At 42.9% G+C, this 18,670-nt stretch overlaps 1 protein-coding gene and 1 long non-coding RNA gene across 2 annotated transcripts in view; one reads left to right on the plus strand and one right to left on the minus strand.

Moving 5' to 3' along the window:
• The first annotated feature begins 733 nt into the window (after nt 1-733).
• LOC116062607 lies at nt 734-3,447 on the plus strand. Its single transcript, XR_004108050.2, has 3 exons — nt 734-1,269; nt 2,177-2,888; nt 3,053-3,447. It is a non-coding gene; the product is annotated as an uncharacterized LOC116062607 (long non-coding RNA).
• Nucleotides 3,448-15,330: 11,883 nt separating this feature from the next.
• The window catches only part of LOC116062598 (iron-regulated protein FrpC-like), a 125,157-nt gene continuing 121,817 nt past the window's right edge, over nt 15,331-18,670 (minus strand). The window contains exon 6 of the mRNA XM_031317289.2: nt 15,331-16,706. Within this exon, the coding sequence (XP_031173149.1) occupies nt 15,772-16,706 (935 nt within the window). The 3' untranslated portion in view covers nt 15,331-15,771. The remainder of the gene's footprint in view (nt 16,707-18,670) is intronic.

An 18,670-nucleotide genomic window follows, 5' to 3' on the forward strand; every position in this document is an offset into this window, starting at 1 on the left:
AAGTCGCTTTGGATAAAAGCGTCAGCTAAATGACATGTAAAAAAAAAAAGAAAAAAAAGTATGGAGGACTCTTGTGTTGAAGAACTACCACAGAGGAGAGGTGTTTATATGTGGTAGGTGTCTGTTACTATGGAAACTTTACAGCTGAATTACAAGGTTGTTATTGGTTTGAGTTTCAATTAGTTTTTATTTTATCTCAGTTTTGACTTTTGAATGACATTTTACTTAGCCGATGCCCAAACCACCTCAACTGGCTCCTTTCGATACGAAGGAGCAGCGGCTCTACTCTGAGCTCCTCACGGATGACTGAGCTTCTCACCCTATTTATTATGATATGACGTTGTTTGCGTATAGGGACCAGTTAACGTTACCTGCCAGTCACATGGTCTCTAAACAGCCCGCTCACAGTGAACGGTCACATGGTCTCTAAACAGTCCGCTCACGGTGAAGTCCTGCACGGATCAACAGCTGGCGGCTGCTCGCTCTGCCTGCACGCTGCTGCGGTTCAGCGGCTAACGAGCGAGCTAACTGCTAACAACAACAACCAGTACACATTCTGTCATTATATATGTAATTTATAAAAGGTTTCTAGTGTCAGTGTATTGGCCGTGCAGTGGCTGCTTGATCTTTTTCCATGATGAACATAGAATGCTGCTACGTCAGAGCGGCCAAAGCCTCAAACAGCTTCCCCGGACTTTCTGACCAGCGTCCTTGACCGGGCGGCCAGAGCTTCTTTTTTTTAATCTGCCTGTGTTAAGTGTGATGCCATGTGGGATAAAATATGTGTATATATTAGCTATATGTTTTTGTTGTTGAATTGTGTTGATTTCCTGTCATGAGCACACTGAAGCAAAGTCCAACTTGCACTGAGTTGTATGGCAATAAAGTATTGAATCTTGAATCTTGAATCTCACGAACAAGACCCCAAGGTATTTAAACTCCTTCACTTGGGGTAAAAAATCTGTCCCTACCTGGAATAAAGTGTGTGTGTGTGTGTGTGTGTGTGTGTGTGTGTGTTGGGCTGCAGCCTCATGGCTACATCTAGTGGACTGATACTAGAACTACAACACCAGATAACAGTTTCCTCTGACTGCATTCACTGACACTGATGGGAAAGAGACAAGAAGAGACAATGAGTAGAGGAGCAGCAGGAGAAATTATGTTGTGTTTCCTCTGCAGATGAAAGACTGAGATCGGCAGCGTAGATCAGTGTGAGGACAAAGAAACCCCTCCGTGTGGAGAACAGGACAGCCAGACAAAAGCTCAAAGGTAAGACAACAACCTCTAACCCTACATTTTTTTAACACAAACCTCATCCCAAACCCCAAAAAAAGGGAATTTAACAGGACCAACCCAAAACTTGACTCAGCAGAACCCAGCTGGGTGTACGGTAGGTTTTGCACTTTGTGATTGTGTGTATAAAATTCTTTGCAGAAATGAGCGTGACTTCCGTCATGTGATTCAGCTCAATTCAGGAAACGCGTTTATATTTTGTATATATATTTTAACTGTCCTGTTCTTTTTTACCTAAACCCAACCGTCCCATTCTTCTTTTCATAAACCCAACCGTCCCGTTCTTCTTTTCCTAAACCCAACCGTCCCGTTCTTCTTTACCTAAACCCAACCGTCACGTTCTTCTTTACCTAAACCCAACTGTCCCGTTCTTATTTTCCTAAACCCAACTGTCCCGTTCTTATTTTCTTAAACCCAACCGTCCCATTCTTCTTTACCTAAACCCATCTGTCCCGTTCTTCTTTTCTTAAACCCAACCGTCCCGTTCTTCTTTACCTAAACCCAACTGTCCCGTTCTTCTTTTCTTAAACCCAACCGTCCCATTCTTCTTTTCCTAAACCCAACTGTCCCGTGCTTCTTTTCCCCTAAGCCTAACCCTAACCCTTGCGTGTTCAGATATGACGCTAATGTAGACTTTTATTGTTAATAACAATGCAGAAGGCACCTGACCAAGCGTCCATATTTTACGAGATGGGAAGGAGAATGTGTTGCACAGTTCTAGTACCAGTAAATTAGTTTGCATAATGCATGCTTTTACAGGGACAACATGAATGGATAAATACTTTAAAAAAACAAAGTGACAGTGTGAAAGAAAAAGCCAAAGCAAATAGGCTATTCAGTATTAATTATGTTTTTAAAGATTATTTTCTTGGGGCATTTTCAGCCTTTATTTTTAACAGGACAGTGAAGAAATGAAAGGGCAGAGAGAGGGGGACAACACGCAGCGAAGGATGGCAGGTCGGAGCGGATCTCGGGCTCGCCACACCCAGAAGGAAACCTCTATAAATCGCCGCCCGCCTTACCAACCGAGCTATCCAGGCGCCAAATTGCACTTGCAGCCACAATACTACTCTCAGTAATAGCAGTAATAGCATGGGCAGTAGGTGCAGTAAGAACTGTGGGTGAAGCAGTAATAGCCACAACACTATTGGCAGTAATAGCAGTAATAGCAGGGGCAGTAGGTGCAGTAGGAACTGTGGGTGCAGCAGTGATAGCAGGGGCAGTAGGTGCAGTAGGAACTGCGGGTGCAGCAGTAATGGCAGGGGCAGTAGGTGCAGTAGGAACTGCGGGTGCAGCAGTAATTGCAGTAATAGCAGGGGCAGTAGGTGCAGTAGGAACTGTGGGTGCAGCAGTAATAGCAGGGGCAATAGGTGCAGTAGGAACTGTGTGTGCAGCAGTGATAGCAGGGGCAGTAGGTGCAGTAGGAACTGCGGGTGCAGCAGTAATGGCAGGGGCAGTAGGTGCAGTAGGAACTGCGGGTACAGCAGTAATTGCAGTAATAGCAGGGGCAGTAGGTGCAGTAGGAACTGTGTGTGCAGCAGTGATAGCAGGGGCAGTAGGTGCAGTAGGACCTGTGGGTGCAGCAGTAATAGCAGGTGCAGTATGTCTTGGGGCATTTTTAGCCTTTATTTTTTGACAGGACAGCTGAAGAAATGGAAGGTGAGAGAGACGGGCAACAACACGTAGCCCGCTCTACCAACCAAGCTATCCAGGTGCCAAATTGCACTTGCAGCCACAATACTACTCTCAGTAATAGCAGTAATAGCAGGGACAGTAGGTGCAGTAGGAACAGGAATTACAGCAAAAACAGTAGCAGCTTTAGCCTTGGGGGCAGGAGTAGTAGGAGTAGCAAGAGTATGGGTTGTAAAAAAAATGTATATCAATTGACAGATTTTTTAAAGGGCCTGCCACTTGGAACCATATTGCTGTTTGTTGCATTCTGCTCATTGCTGCTGGTATCATTTTTTTACCATGTGCCCTTTGCTGGGACCCTGCTCTTACTTTTGGGGCTATTACTAATGTTCTTGTTGTTAGTGTTATTTTTCTTGCTGTTATAGGAACATGTACCTATACAACCCAGTCTCATGGCAGTTTGTGAAATGGTGACGTTATTTAATCTATTGATTCGTGTATACCGACACGTTTATGTAGTTTTTTTCGTGTTGGAGTGCACGAATTTTAAACAAATGTATTTCAATGGGTATTTCATGATCACAGCACGACTACGGTAGCGAGTAGTATGAAAAGCCCAAGATCCCAACGGTTCTTCTTTTCACCCAACCGTAGCCTCGCACGCTCCTTTCCCGTTCTTGATGCTTCTCATTTCATGCTCTCCAACACGAAGAAAACAACATAAACGGGTCCGTGTACACAAATTAATAACTTAAAAATAACGTGACCATTTTACGAACTGCCGTGAGACCGTGTTGACCTATAAGATTTACAGCAGTCTAACTTGTGTGAATGGCAAAGTATCAGCATTTACTTTGAGAGGAAAAAACAAAAGACATCGGTTGGCTCGATAGTGATGTATCAAATTTTACCATTTATTCTCTAATGTTTGAAACTCAGACCTGAATGTATGCTTCTCCTTTAAGGTTTTGGGATGATCTGCCATAGGGGGATACAATGTAGGAATTATAGCTCAGCGTGAGATTAAGCCCTTGAGTTGTCTTCCCGTCTGGGTCAAAATTTAAAATACAAACATTTTGGTTGTCTTTTTCAACACTTTTGACACTTTTCTTGACGTTTTTGAAGTTCTTGTCAATGTTTTCCTATGTTTTTGTTGGTTTTTCCGACATTTTTGACACTTTCTTTAACGTTCTTTTATCGTTTTTTTTTTTAAAATGGTATAAAATTGAAGAATTTGTTTTTATATAAGTAGTGAACAGATCATTTATTTTTTGTATAATTTGGTTGGAAGAAAACCCAAATTTCTGATATAGAAACTTTTTGAAAAGGAGGACAACAGGAGGGTTAACAGATTCATTGCCGTACCATTTTACTTGCATGATGTATTTTGATGACATAATTTTACTTGACTAGCTTTTCTGAAATGAAACAGAGCTTTTGCTTATTACTTATATTGTATGTACATTTATATAAAAATATAGAAGTGAACTGTGTTTTCGGAGTATTGTGCTTTTGCCAGGCTTAGTATATCTAATAATTAGTTTATTGTGGAATTTTAACTGATGTTAAATGGATGAAAGTGCAGACAAACTGTAATGTAATTATCATCTGAAATTGATGAATAAAAACTTTGCGACATGTCAAAGGATATTTTCCATTTTATTCTGTGAATTGTTTGTATTCTGATTTTCTTTTTACATCAAAAACAGAATGAACTAATAAAACAATGTTTTACACTAAAGTCTTCTGGTAGCTGTTCTCCCCTTATCCCTCGTGTTGTCTTCCCGTCAACCGTGCAACTTTGCTTTTCTGTGTAAAAATTTAAACTTGTTTTCAATGTTTTGGTCGTCTTTTATTGACACTTGTTTTGACGTTTTAGTCACTTGTTTCCATGTTTTTTGTCACTTTTTCTGATGTTTTTGCCGATTCTTTTTCAACGCTTTTTCATCAATTTCTTTTTCAATTGCTATTAAATTGACTAAAACACACAAATTCAATGAAAGTAGTGAGCTGATCATTTCATTTACTTGTGAAGAGTGTTGTAGGGAACTATCCATGTTATTTTGTTTGAAAGAAACCCAAATTTCTGATATAGAAACTTTTTGAAAATGGGTCAGATTTGACCCAAGGACAACAGGAGGGTTATCCAGTTACACTTGCTGTAAGACTGAACCTCTAAAAAAACTCTTGCATGTTAACTATGTCTGTGACTAAGTAACTCAGTTTCTAACAACATTACGGAAAGGATCCCTACAGAGACAGAACTTTTTTATAAAGAGTAACTAACATGATGCAGCCCTGATATCACTATTGCCAAACTATCTATCCATCTATCGCCAACTGCTTATCCGGGGTCAAGTCGCAGGGGTGTTCCCAGGCCAGAGTAGAGACATAATCCCTCCACCTAGTCCTGGGTCTTCTCCGAGGCCTCCTCCCAGCTGCACATCCCTCCACCTAGTCCTGGGTCTTCCCCGAGGCCTCCTCCCAGCTGGACGTGCCTCCATCTAGTCCTGGATCTTCCCCCGAGGCCTCCACCTAGTCCTGGGTCTTCCCCTGAGGCCTCCACCTAGTCCTGGGTCTTCTCCGAGGCCTCCTCCCAGCTGGACATCCCTCCACCTAGTCCTGGGTCTTCCCCAAGGCCTCCTCCCAGCTGGACGTGCCTCCATCTAGTCCTGGGTCTTCCCCGAGGCCTCCTCCCAGCTGGACGTCCCTCCACCTAGTCCTGGGTCTTCCCTGAGGCCTCCACCTTGTCCTGGGTCATCCCAAAGGCCTCCTCCCAGCTGGACATCCCTCCATCTAGTCCTGGGTCTTCTCCGAGGCCTCCTCCCAGCTGGACATCCCTCCACCTAGTCCTGGGTCTTCCCCAAGGCCTCCTCCCAGCTGGACGTGCCTCCATCTAGTCCTGGGTCTTCCCCGAGGCCTCCTCCCAGCTGGACATGCCTCCATCTAGTCCTGGGTCTTCCCCGAGGCCTCCTCCCAGCTGGACATGCCTCCATCTAGTCCTGGGTCTTCCCCGAGGCCTCCTCCCAGCTGGACATGTCTCCATCTAGTCCTGGGTCTTCCCCGAGGCCTCCTCCCAGCTGGACGTCCATCCACCTAGTCCTAGGTCTTCCCTGAGGGGCCTTGTTCATTTCACGGAATTCTGTGAGATCAGGTTGCTCTGTATCACTGCTTCTGTGGCCTGCTTCCTGGAGGCCCACCTTGTGTCAGAAAGGCTTTTCAGCGTAAGAGCGGTTCTTTCCAGTTGCATGATTTCCTGTTTTTCCTCCAGTATTTTAAATCTCGGAAGGCTTGAAGTTAAAAAACAGTACAAGGTCTCAAGTGTACCGAAAAAAACTTTAGCGCTACACAAACAACACGCAGCATCCATAAGAATTAGATTGAGGCTGTGTGCGTAGCAGTGGACATAAAATTCCTTGTCTGAGCAATTTTGCTTGCAGCCCCGTTAACTGCCCTGACATCGTTCTGGCACCGTCATGTGCTCGTCCCCTCAGATCATTTACATTAAGACCAAGGTCCTTTGTCAGCAAATTATGCAGAAGATCATAAAAGGACGCTGCACTGCCACAGGTAACTCCTCAAATTGAATAAAGCGCTCAGTGCTGCTGTTTTGTTGACATATCTGAGTGAAAGAGAAAACTGATCCATTCCTGTTATATCTAAGGTGGAATCTACAATAACTGAGAAAAACTTTGCTGACTTCATCTCATCAATTATTTTGCGCTCCACTGTCCAATGTCGCCTTCATGCTTCTTACAGTGCAGACGCTTTGCTGCTTGCTCCTGCCTCTGCTTGCATATTTCTGTTGATAATCTATCTTTTCCTCTGAGAGAAACTATGAGCAGCGGCTCTTATACTTATAAATCACTGGACTATACATTTTTTGTAGACATAGTAGGCTATTGCCATATTTCAACATTTTTCTGTGTGAGCGTGGCCTACCAATAGCTCAAACTTGTCCTACAGTGACTGGAAACGTGGTACTTAGCTAAAGCTAATTAGCAGCAAGATGCCTCTCTTCTCAGTGGATGACTACTACAAACTCCTTCAGAAGATTGCAGTTCTGGAAACCAAAATTCACCGGTTAGAAGTAAATGTGGAAGTGAACGGATCATGTGGGAATGACACCACTTTACCATGGACCCAAAACAATGGACAAAAGTATGCTAACACACGGCTAATTAGCACCAACAAGACTACAAAGAAACAGGAGGGCTGTGGAACGGGTAATAAATCAATAAGTGGTAGTCCTCCCTGGAACATTATTGGTGCAAAGCCTAAGAGTAAATCTTTTTCCTGGGAAATGGAAGGACGACTAACGGGCAGGGCACAGCGCCCTGAGATTTGTGATATGAACGGCTGGCCTGCATTATCATCCAGGCAGAGTTCCTCTTCAACCCCTGAACTCAGTAGGACACAGCCGTGGACAGCTGCAAAAGGGGAAATTAGAAACAAAATGCCTCCCCAACAACCGAGTATGCAAGTGGATAACAGATTCGCTCCACTGCAGCAGGACCCTGGACCTCCACCTGATGACCTAGATTACGTCTCATCGTCACACAGCAGGGTAATGATTGAGAGCAATTTAAAAGGTAAAAAGCTACAGGGAAAGCTAACGACAGGGCCTCAAACTCTGATTGTTGGTTACTCTGCTGTAAAAGATGTAAAAAGCAGTAAAAACACCAAAATACTCTGTTTTCCCAAAGACATGGTGTCTGACTTGGCCCAAAGAATCCCATATATCGTGGCAGCACACCCAATTGTGAAAAACATTATACTGCATATAGGGTCATGATGTTGTAAATCAACAGTCTGAAGTGCTGAATCGTGACTTTATGAATCTGCTGAACTCAGTCAGCTCCCTAAACGCGGAGGTGTTTATCAGTGGCCCTATACCACCAGTCAGAATAGGAGCTGAGAGATTCAGCAGACTGTCGGCACTGAAGAAAAGACTTTCATCTGCATGTACCGTCCACTCTCTGCGGTTCATTGACAATTTTAACATTTTCTGGGACCGCAGACATCTTTTTAAAGCAGATGGACTTTTCCTTAAGAAGCCAGGAGTAAAGCTGTTCACCTCTAGCCTACATTACTTTCTGCGCCACACATCTACTCCCTCAGCCAAGGACACAGGACAAGATAAATCAACACAAACAAAACAAGAGGAAGACACAACAAAGTGCGGCAGTGATCCACCACAGCCCCCACCTGACCAAAGATTTGACTATGGTGGACCACAGAACGGAGAGGAGAAATCTCAACCCCCCTTTTCACCTGTCCAACACTCCTCAAACCCCCTTACCAACACCGACGCTTTAGAGGATCCATCGCTCTCCCCATTCACCCTTTCCCCTGTTTCCCCCTGCCACATGTTGGGGTTCACTGACCGGATGGAGCAGCTGGTAGATGCTGGAACCAAGTTCGCCCCACTACCTTCTCCCATCATTCACCCCCAGCATCAAACTGACCCCATTTGGACTCAACCACTGAAAGTAAAACGCCAGGCACCTCTACCCCCTCCAGGACGGCAGCTAACTCCTTCTCAACAGACTGATAAGTATGCTTGTGTACAGAATGAAACAAGCTTTAACTGATATGTGCTGGGCCCAGGCTGCATGCCTAGTGGCACTCATGACTCTTTCCAGGACAAGCCTGGGCCCTGTGTATTCAATTCTTCGTCAATCTATGTTGTGATAGGTAATAGAAAAAGAATGGTGAATCCGCTAAGTAAGAAAAAGAAGCACTTAACTGCCAGCTTAGCAAATTTAGCATCCATTCCTCGTCAGCCACAGCCTGTCCCAAAAAACGAGACAGATAACTATTTTAACACACTAACAGCCTTACTAAACGTCAGGTCTTTGGCGGGTAAATCATTTTTAATTAATGATTTTATTATTAAACACAATCTTGATTTTATGTTTTTAACTGAAACCTGGTTAGACCATAACAACAGTGATGCTGTTCTCATTGAGTCAGCTCCCCCTAACTTCAGTTTTATGATTGAGAATAGAGCAAATAAGAAAGGAGGTGGAGTCGCCATTTTGTTTAACGACTCGGTCCAATGTACTCAAATAGCTTATGGAAACTTTGCTTCTTTTGAATATGTGGCTCTTCAGCTAAGGTCCCCCTCTCGACCTTTATTTCTAATTATCTACAGGCCACCTAAATACTGTGCATCCTTCTTTGACGACTTTAGTGGACTGCTGTCTTTAATCTGTATTAACTTTGACTGTGTAGTTATTGCTGGTGATTTCAACATTCATGTTGACAACCCCCAGGATAGAGGGACAAAAGAACTGTGTTGTATTTTTGAGAACTATGGACTGACTCAGCATGTGACGGAGCCCACACACAACAAGGGGCACACTCTGGACTTGATTATCTCGAAGGGTTTGAACATTTCCAAGGTTGTGGTGACTGATGCTGCTCTCTCTGATCATTCCTGTGTTTTCTTTAATGGCACTATCTCTGTGCACAAAAGTGTCCAAACAAAGTTAATAAGAAAATGGTATATCACTGACAACACCAGTGAAACATTCATTCAGCTTTTCTCGTCCACACCCACCCTCTCAGGGGTCTCAGTCACTGAGCTTGTAGACAATTTCAATTGTAAAATTACAAATGTTATTGATGCCATTGCTCCCATTAAGGTAAAAATGTCTCTGATAAGAAAAGATCTCCATGGAGAAATGCCATACTGGTAAGAACAGAAAAAAGAGAATGTCGAAAAGCAGAACGCAGGTGGCGAAAAACTAATCTCCAGGTCCACTACAACACCTATAAAGAGAGACTTCACATTTATTTTGTTTTTGAACTGAGGAATGCAAGTCGGTCCTTCTTCTTGGACATTATTGCCAAAAACAATAATAATTCACGTGCTATGTTTGCTACTGTTGATAGGTTAATAAACCCTCCAGTACCAGTAGCATCTGAACTTTTATCCACGAAGGCCTGCAATGATTTTGCCACCTTCTTCAAAGACAAAATTCAGGAAATTAGACAACCAATCAGTGCTTCCATATCGAGTACAGGGTATATGTTGTCACAGTGTCCAGGCAAAACAGATTCCAATATGACCCAATTTCATATGATTAACCGTAAAAACCTGGAGGACATTATACAACATCTGAAAACCTCCTCATGTTGCCTTGATATTCTACCAACGGGCCTTTTCAAAAATGTTGCAAATTGTTTGGCTCCAGATCTTCTACAGATTGTAAACACGTCTCTTCTCTCAGGTATCTTCCCACAGGCCCTGAAAACTGCAGTCATTAAGCCACTGTTAAAAAAGAACAATCTAGACACGTCACTAATGAGCAACTATAGGCCGATATCAAACCTTCCATTTTTAAGTAAAATCATTGAAAAAACGGTTTCTCAACAACTGAACCTTTTCTTGTCACTGAACAGTTTTGATGCCTTCCAGTCGGGTTTTCGACCACACCACAGCACTGAGACAGCTCTTGTTAAAGTCTTTAATGACATCCACTTAAACACAGATAGTGGCAAAATTTCAGTCTTAGTATTACTTGATCTCAGTGCTGCATTTGATACGGTCGACCATGACATATTACTAGACCGATTGGAAAACTGGGTTGGCATTTCGGGCTCAGTACTAAAGTGGTTTGAGTCTTATTTAAAGAATAGGGACTACTTTGTGTCTATAGGGAATTATACATCTGAGCATACAAATATGACGTGCGGAGTTCCCCAAGGCTCCGTTCTGGGGCCTCTCCTGTTTAACATCTACATGCTTCCACTGGCTCAGATTATGGAAAACAACAAAATAAATTACCATAGTTATGCGGATGACACACAAATTTATATAACCTTATCGCCAGGGTATAGTATATATAGTCCAATACAACAACTGAGTATGTGCATTGAACAAATTAACGACTTTTTAAATTAAATGATGAAAAAACTGAGGTAGTTGTTTTTGGAGCAAAAGAGGAACGATTAAAAGTCAGCACTCAGCTTCAAACGATAATGTTAAAAACAACAGACAAAGCCAGAAATCTTGGTGTAGTCATGGACTCAGACCTGAATTTTAACAGCCACATTAAGACAATTACAAAGTCAGCCTATTACCACCTTTAAAATATCTCAAGGGTTAAAGGACTTATGTCTCAGCAGGACTTGGAAAAACTTGTCCATGCTTTTATCTTCAGTAGACTAGACTACTGTAACGGTGTCTTTACAGGTCTCCCTAAAAAATCAATCAGACAGCTGCAGCTGATTCAGAACGCTGCTGCTCGAGTCCTCACTAAGACCAAGAAAGTGGATCACATCACTCCAGTACTGAAGTCTCTACACTGGCTGCCTGTGCCTCAAATAATTGATTTCAAAATACTTTTGCTAGTTTATAAATCACTAAACGGTTTAGGGCCAAAATACATTTCTGATCTGCTAGTACACTATGACCCACCCAGACCTCTCAGGTCATCTGGGACAGGTCTGCTTGTTGTCCCCAGAGTCAGAACTAAACAGGGGGAAGCAACGTTTAGTTTTTATGCTCCACATATCTGGAACAAACTCCCAGAAAACTGCAGGTCTGCTGCAACTCTCAGTTCTTTTAAATCAAGGCTGAAGAGCTTTCTTTTTGATGCTGCCTTTCTTTAAATAATTGTTTATTTCTTATACTGAAGTTGCATTGTTGAAACTGTATGACAATCTATATAAGCTTATGAAGAGAATTAAAAAGTAAGACCGGTGGGACCGGCCCATTCTGGGAACAGCAAGGATTGCGCTTGGATAACGTGTATAGAGCAACGGCTTAGAGCTGTTATACACGAACCAGACGGCTGACCGTCAGCAGAAGAGGCAGTCGGACTGATCAGTCGGATCCCCGAGGTCCAAACAAATGCCTCAAAACACACTGAGGCGACGCCGACTTGAGCGTACGCTCTGCGGGTGCGCGGAACATAATACGTCTCCATAGCAGCAGGCGGCGCTCCTCTGTATTGTTTCCCAGAAAATGAAAACCGGCAGCTGATTGGACGAACGCGTCACGTGGGTCTTTTTTCTCCGGAAATTCACAGCCAGACTGTCATGGCGGCTCGTTCAGAATACGATCTCATATTGGACTAAAATAGTTCACCGAAACGTATTTCTGAAAACATTTTAAGAGAGAAATAGGCCGTGCAGTTGCTGAATCTGTCTTCATTTCAGATCGACAAAGGTTAGTTTAAAAGATTTTCATCAGATTTTGAGAGGCTCATCCGCTTGCCATTTCCGGGTGAGTCCCGACTGCCCTGTCTCCGACTGAGCATGTCAGGTCGGCCAAAATTAAAGCCGACGGCTCCTCCAACAGACGACGGTACGGAACACACCGAGCAGACTCGAGTCACCGACCTCGCCAGACTGTCAGACGGCCGATAATCGGGTTGGTGTGTCAGGGCCCTATACATTGTCCCATACTATCAGCCTAAAATCTCCTATTTTATCTGCTTTTATATGTTTAACTGTTTTTAACTGCTCTTTAATGTTCAATTTCTTATACTGCACTGTTACTTTTATTCTCGTATTTTATCTGTTTTTAATCGTTTTTATGTAAAGCACTTTGAATTGCCCTGTTGCTGAAATGTGCTATACAAATAAAGCTGCCTTGCCTTGCCTTGCCTTACACAATGTCGCCCTCTGGTGGTAGAGGTTCCTCATGACGAATGATAGAAATGTTGCAGTATAAATAACGTTAAGGAGGCTTTGGTTTTAGGCAGCAATGTGTCTTATGATTTTGTTATTTGCAGCTAAGCCTTTGCACATACACTTTAAGTTTTTGACAGCAATACATGTTATTTCATGTTGAGTCACTGTTGTGGACTTGAAACATTGCGTTGCTCCAAAATCTGGGATTGCTCGGTTGACACCAGAAATTCCATCGGATGTCCCTCATTACGGCCGGATGTCCGTCCCCTTCATCTTTCTTTGTGTTGGCTTTCTAACCTCCGGTGGATTTGTGAGGACTATGGTTAACTGGTCCTCAGATCTCTGCAGGGTAAATCCAGACAGCTAGCTAGACTATCTGTCCAATCTGAGTTTGCTGTTGCACGACTAAATCTACTTTTGTTCCACCAAAACAAGTTCCTTCCTGAGACTATTTAGCAGAGGCACCATGGCTCCGTCCGGAGCTTAGCGCTGCCCAAGATGATTGTGATTGGTTTAAAGAAATGCCAATCAACCAGAGCACTTTTTTCTCCCATCCAGGAATGCTGTGTGGACTAGCCAGACCCTCCTCCGCAGAGCTGTGGAGGAAGGTCTGGCAATGCGAGACTACATCTCATAGGACGGACTCTAAGATACAAGGAAGAGAAGCAAGTGACCAATCACACTACCTCTGGACATTATTTTTGTAAACTTTCTTTCTTTCTATGGTAAAACCTGCTGCTATTTAACATTTATGTATGCAGGAGGGTGTGTGTTGTCTTGGGAAGGATGGGAGGGTGTCAGTGAATTAAAACATGTGCTATATATTTGGATGGGTGAGTGTGTGTGGGAGAGAGAAAGCGTGTGGAATGTATGTAGGTCATGCAATGACAAATAAAGCTTGATTTGATTTGAAGTGAAGGAAACGTGGATGCAATTTAAGGGAAGTAAGATTCACCTTAAGTTTGGCCTTCCTGCACCAAGAGACAAGGAGACACATCCAGCATCCGTCCACACAAACACATCATCGTTACGGAGGAAAGCACATTCTTCTTTAAAATAAATATTTTAACACAAATAATAATTTGAATGATTTTATTTCCAAGAACAAAGCATAAAGCAAAATCCATTTGATTATAAAAACATTTGAGTACAGTTACAGTTGTTGTTCAGCTACATTACAATTTACAACACAAAAACTTTTTAAATCAAAACACAGTATGTAGTTTATAATAAGATTGTATTATTTTTATGGATATATTTTCCTCAACATAGATTACTAAATAATCCAAATCAGACACCGTGCCCTTAAGTAGAGGAGGTTTGTTATTCACTAAATGTTTTACATAATGTAACATGTACACACGTGTGTGTGTGTGTGTGTGTTTGTGTGTGTTTGTGCGTCATCCTCTAAATATCTCTAGATCATCAGCAGCAGATTGTGTGCAGAGAGTTTTTTACGATCGCTATGACACTTTTTTCAATACCTTTAACAACTTTCCTAAACTCTTAACACAGTTAGCACAACATCCGTCTGTGTAGGCTATACAATTAACACATTTCTTGTTGCTTTGACACAAAATGCATACAGTTAACACACATTTCTTTTACACACAAGCTCCACCAAAACCAAAACAATGGATATTTACTGCCAAATTTTCAAATGCTTTCACACTGTATGTCAGAACAAATAACAACATGTTCTCAACCTAACGTATAGGCTAAAGTCAAATTGAACAGCTGATCATATTGTCAATTAAAACACAAATATATCCCCTACATTTTATACATGCATTTATTGAGAAACAGCAGAAGTTATGCAAATAGATCAATCACAGCTGATTCCCTTCTAGGAAACACACTCAGGTGTTGAAGTTCTTTCAATCCCATGACCATATGGTAGTACAGTAAAAGAGGACCTATTTGAACAATATACTGTAGATGAACACAGAAAATAAGAAAAAATGCCTTCACGAGGGAGAGGAAGAGGAGTACCAGGACAATTCTGTCTCTGTCTCCTTTTTTTCATAAACTGCACATTCTATAAAGCTGCTCTGAGATGGGTCATTCATTTTTTGTATTGAATCTCTGCAGCAAAAGAAACAAAATGGTGGCCGGGTTGGAACAGCGGGTAGAGCAGGCGCACATATACTTGGAGGTTTATGCCTCGACGCAGAGGTGCAAGGTTCAAATCCGACTTGTGACGATTTACTGCATGTCTTCCCCCTCTCTCTCTCTCTCTCTCTCTCTCTCTCTCTCTCTCCCCTTTCTCAACTAGCTGTCCTGTCAAATAAAGGTGGAAAAGGCCAAAAAACAATCTGTAAAAATTTACTAAACCCAACAAAACAAAAATGTAGAGAGGCTTCAACAGAAACTGCAGTGCAAAACACAATCTATGATCAATACAATCACTTTTGTCTGTTGTATAAGGGCAGACCTGACACACATAAAATAATGCAGTTTCTGTAATTCCATGTGATGTTAGTGTTTTTATGACATTGTGCAGTGATTGACTAAATGTTCCTGTTGGAAGAGAACATGTGTTAGTGTTTTGGAAGAATTATTTGATTTTGAGACATGATTGCATTGTTTTGGTAGACACAGTATATTGCGTTAGTGAATTATTGTATTTTGAAAATCAGTGTTGGAGTTTAGTTTACAATGTGTGATTTTGAGCATGAAATTAACTGTTTTGCCAATCGTGTGTTGTAGGTGTGTTGGTGCGTTAAGAGTTTAGGAAAGTTGTTAAAAGTATTGAAAAAATTGTCATAGTGATCGTGAAAAACTGTAACAGCTACTCTGTCAGAATCTAAACAAGCAGATATATGGGTACAATAACATTTTAATAAATCCGAATCAGACTCAACAGGAAGTGAGTGTTTCTGTAAATTCCTGTTTAGACTGAAGGCTGAAAACTGTCTGACTTGACTGCAGCTTTTTGTCACCACCCAGCAGGGGGCAAGGTGCAGCTCATCTAAAACAAGCCTAGTAGTACACAGTGGGTTACTTTGGGGTCCTTCTTTAAGTCATTTTGGGGTACAGTGGTTCTGGAGAAAGCTACAAGCAGCAAGACAGGAAGCCAAACAATCAGTCCTAAACAGACATGTTTGAAAGGGCACGGCATCAGTTAAGATAAAATGACAAATGATCAATGAAATTCACAAACTGTGTTCTTGCCTTTAAAGATTAAACTCTACATTATCATAGAGCCAGCATAGAAACGGATACTGCATCAACATTTGTTTGTTCCCGTTTCTTTTGTTGTTTTGCCCTTAAAACTAATGTTCTGCTTGTTTGAAAAATGAAAACTGAAAAAATGAAAAAGAAGAGGACATAAATGATGATCTTTATGGCTGGAGACCAAACTGATTTCTTCTGTCTTAACTGACACTCTTGCAGCAGCTGGTCCACCGACACCTCCTGATCTCTAAAAACCAACTTCAAATGACCACATTCGTTCTCATCACTGATCCAGCCCTGCAGTGCAATTTTAATAGTAGTTTGGTTAAGTCCAAAGAAAGTCAGGAGAACTCTGTCAGACAAAAGTTGGCAGTCAAATGGCGGCATTGACTGTGAGCTCATGTACAAGACGTCTGTAGCGTTGTCTTTGGCACAGTTATCAACCGTGACTGAACCGTGGTTGAAAGCCAACATGTAAATGTCATTTCCATCACCGCCGACCAGGTAATCGCCACCGGTGGACACCAAGATGTCATTGCCGTCCGAGCCTTTGAAAAGAGAACTTTCATAACCGGACACCAAGATATCAGAGTAGATGGTGCCGATGACTATCTCTACATCCTTCAACACGTCGCCCTCAGCATCGGCGTAGCGGCCTTGTCCCGTCAGCAGGTTGACATAAACTCCTTTACCTGTGTCAGGATCGCCCCGGTACACAACCGTGTCTCTGCCAGGACCGCCGTCCACCAGATCAGCCCCTGGTCCAGGAAGGAAGACGTCCCGACCAGAGTTTCCCATCATAGTGTCATTTCCGTCCTCGCCATAAAGAGTGTCGTCTCCCAAGCCACCAATCAGGATGTCGTCTCCGTTCCCTCCGATCAGCGTGTCATCTCCAGCGCCTCCTTCCAAGGCGTCATCCTTCCACCCACCAATCACAGCGTTGTCTTGATTGTTACCTAAGGCAAGAGGCAAGGCAGCTTTATGTCCACAGCACATTTCAGCAACAAGGTGATTTAAAGTGATTCACATAAAACATTGAAGAGCAGTTAAAACTATTAAAAAATTTAAAAGAAAAAATATATAAAAACTGCTAAAGTCCAGTTCAGAGCAAAGATTCAAGACAAGAAGCAACTCTCTGGTCTGCAGCGTTCTGAAAGCTGCCAGTTTCCACCAATTAGACGAGACGCTGTATCTTCTGCATAGCAACGACACTCTGTACCATAGGCCGATATGGTTACAACCCCCCCAATATTCAAAACTAGTTGAACCCAAAGTTATGCCCTTCTATGTACTTGTGTTCTAACTTCAGACTTTGACAGACAGAGTTTTTTTGCAGCTGTTGGAACAAATTCCAGAAGTCAAATACAAAAAAAATCTAAATATTAATATAAATATTAGTGTTGGGCAACAATTGAAAGTTTTAATCGTGATTAATTGCATGATTTCCCTGATTAATCGCAATTAATTGCGTTGTTATACGCAAAATCCAATAATGAATTCAAAAGTAGTTTGGTTACCCAGTGATGTCCAGTAGTCCCCAGTGAGAGTAACACGTTTTAAAGGTGTTGCTTTTGTGGTCCTCTCCTTTTCATACAACTCGTGTATTCTTCTTGTGATGGTGCATCGTGTAAAATCTCATACCTGCCGTCATTTGTTTTGATTCTCAGAATGTTTCTCAGACCGACGTCCTCCACATCACTAATGGGCCTGCAGTCTGTAGCTATCCACTTCACTATGGTATTTGTTAGCTTCTCTTGCCTTTGTTTATCTCTACTTCTCCCACACGCTGCATCTAACGTAGTCTGCCGAAGCCTCGCGCTAGAGGGCTGCATTGGGATTGGGTCCCGCCAACGCAAATCTCGCGGGAGCAGGCGGTTTTAACTTTGCTGCGGGCGAGAGCGGGCGGCTAAAAAAAACACTGCGGGATCGGGATGTAGCCTGGAACCCCCCCCACGCCAGCAGAAACCATAGATATACATATATACTGACTGAGTATATATACATATATACTGACTGAGTATATACTGTATAGGCCATCTATGAGTAGACACCAGCGTGTCTGAGCCTCCCAGGACGGGGGAGCTCCGAGCCAAGGCTCCGTCCACCCTCATCCTCGGCTCCTCCCCCTCTCTCCCTCTCCTCTCTCCCTATCCTTCTGCTCCTTCCTCCCCCTCTCTCCCTCTCCTCTCTCCCTCATCCTCGGCTCCTTCCTCCCCCTCTCTCGTTCTCCTCTCTCCCTCATCCTCGGCTCCTTCCTCCCCCTCTCTCCCTCTCCTCTCTCCCTCTCCTTCTGCTCCTTCCTCCCCGTCTAACAGCAGCAAGCACCTGCCTTCTTTACCTTCATCTTCTCCCTATTGACCTATAAAATGACGTGTTTTCTCATGCAGGACGGGAGAAGACATAACATCAATGCATCTCGATTATTGTGCGGGCATAAATTCTCAGAGTTTTGCGGGTGCGGGCGGGAGTTGACGTACACATTACGGGAGCGGGCGGGAGTGTAACACACACGTTGCGGGTGTGGGCGGTAATGGTCAGAAATTCGCCGGGAGCGGGATGAAGAAAACAGTCCCGCGCAGGGCTCTACCTCGCGCCGCTGTTTGTTTCGTTGAATGATTTGCTGGTATCAACCGTGTGTATTGCATTTAGGTGATATTTCAGACTGGAAGTACTCCAGTGATAAGAAAATTCAACTTTGCAGTGGTTACAAATAACTTTGGTTCTGTCGACTGCGCCGTCTGGAAGAACTTTAAAATGAAAATGGCCATGCAAAAGTTCTGTACCCTTCTCCATGTTTGTTGGTTTGTTTATCCGCCAATTCTTTTCTTTTCCGGTTCCTGTAAGCGCGGCAGCAGTCAGCACAGACTTTTACAAAATAAAAGCCTGTTGGCAACAGACTTTTACAATAATAAAATAAATA

The sequence above is a fragment of the Sander lucioperca genome, chromosome 2, assembly GCF_008315115.2.
Source record: "Sander lucioperca isolate FBNREF2018 chromosome 2, SLUC_FBN_1.2, whole genome shotgun sequence".
In the NCBI taxonomy this organism is placed as follows: domain Eukaryota; kingdom Metazoa; phylum Chordata; class Actinopteri; order Perciformes; family Percidae; genus Sander; species Sander lucioperca.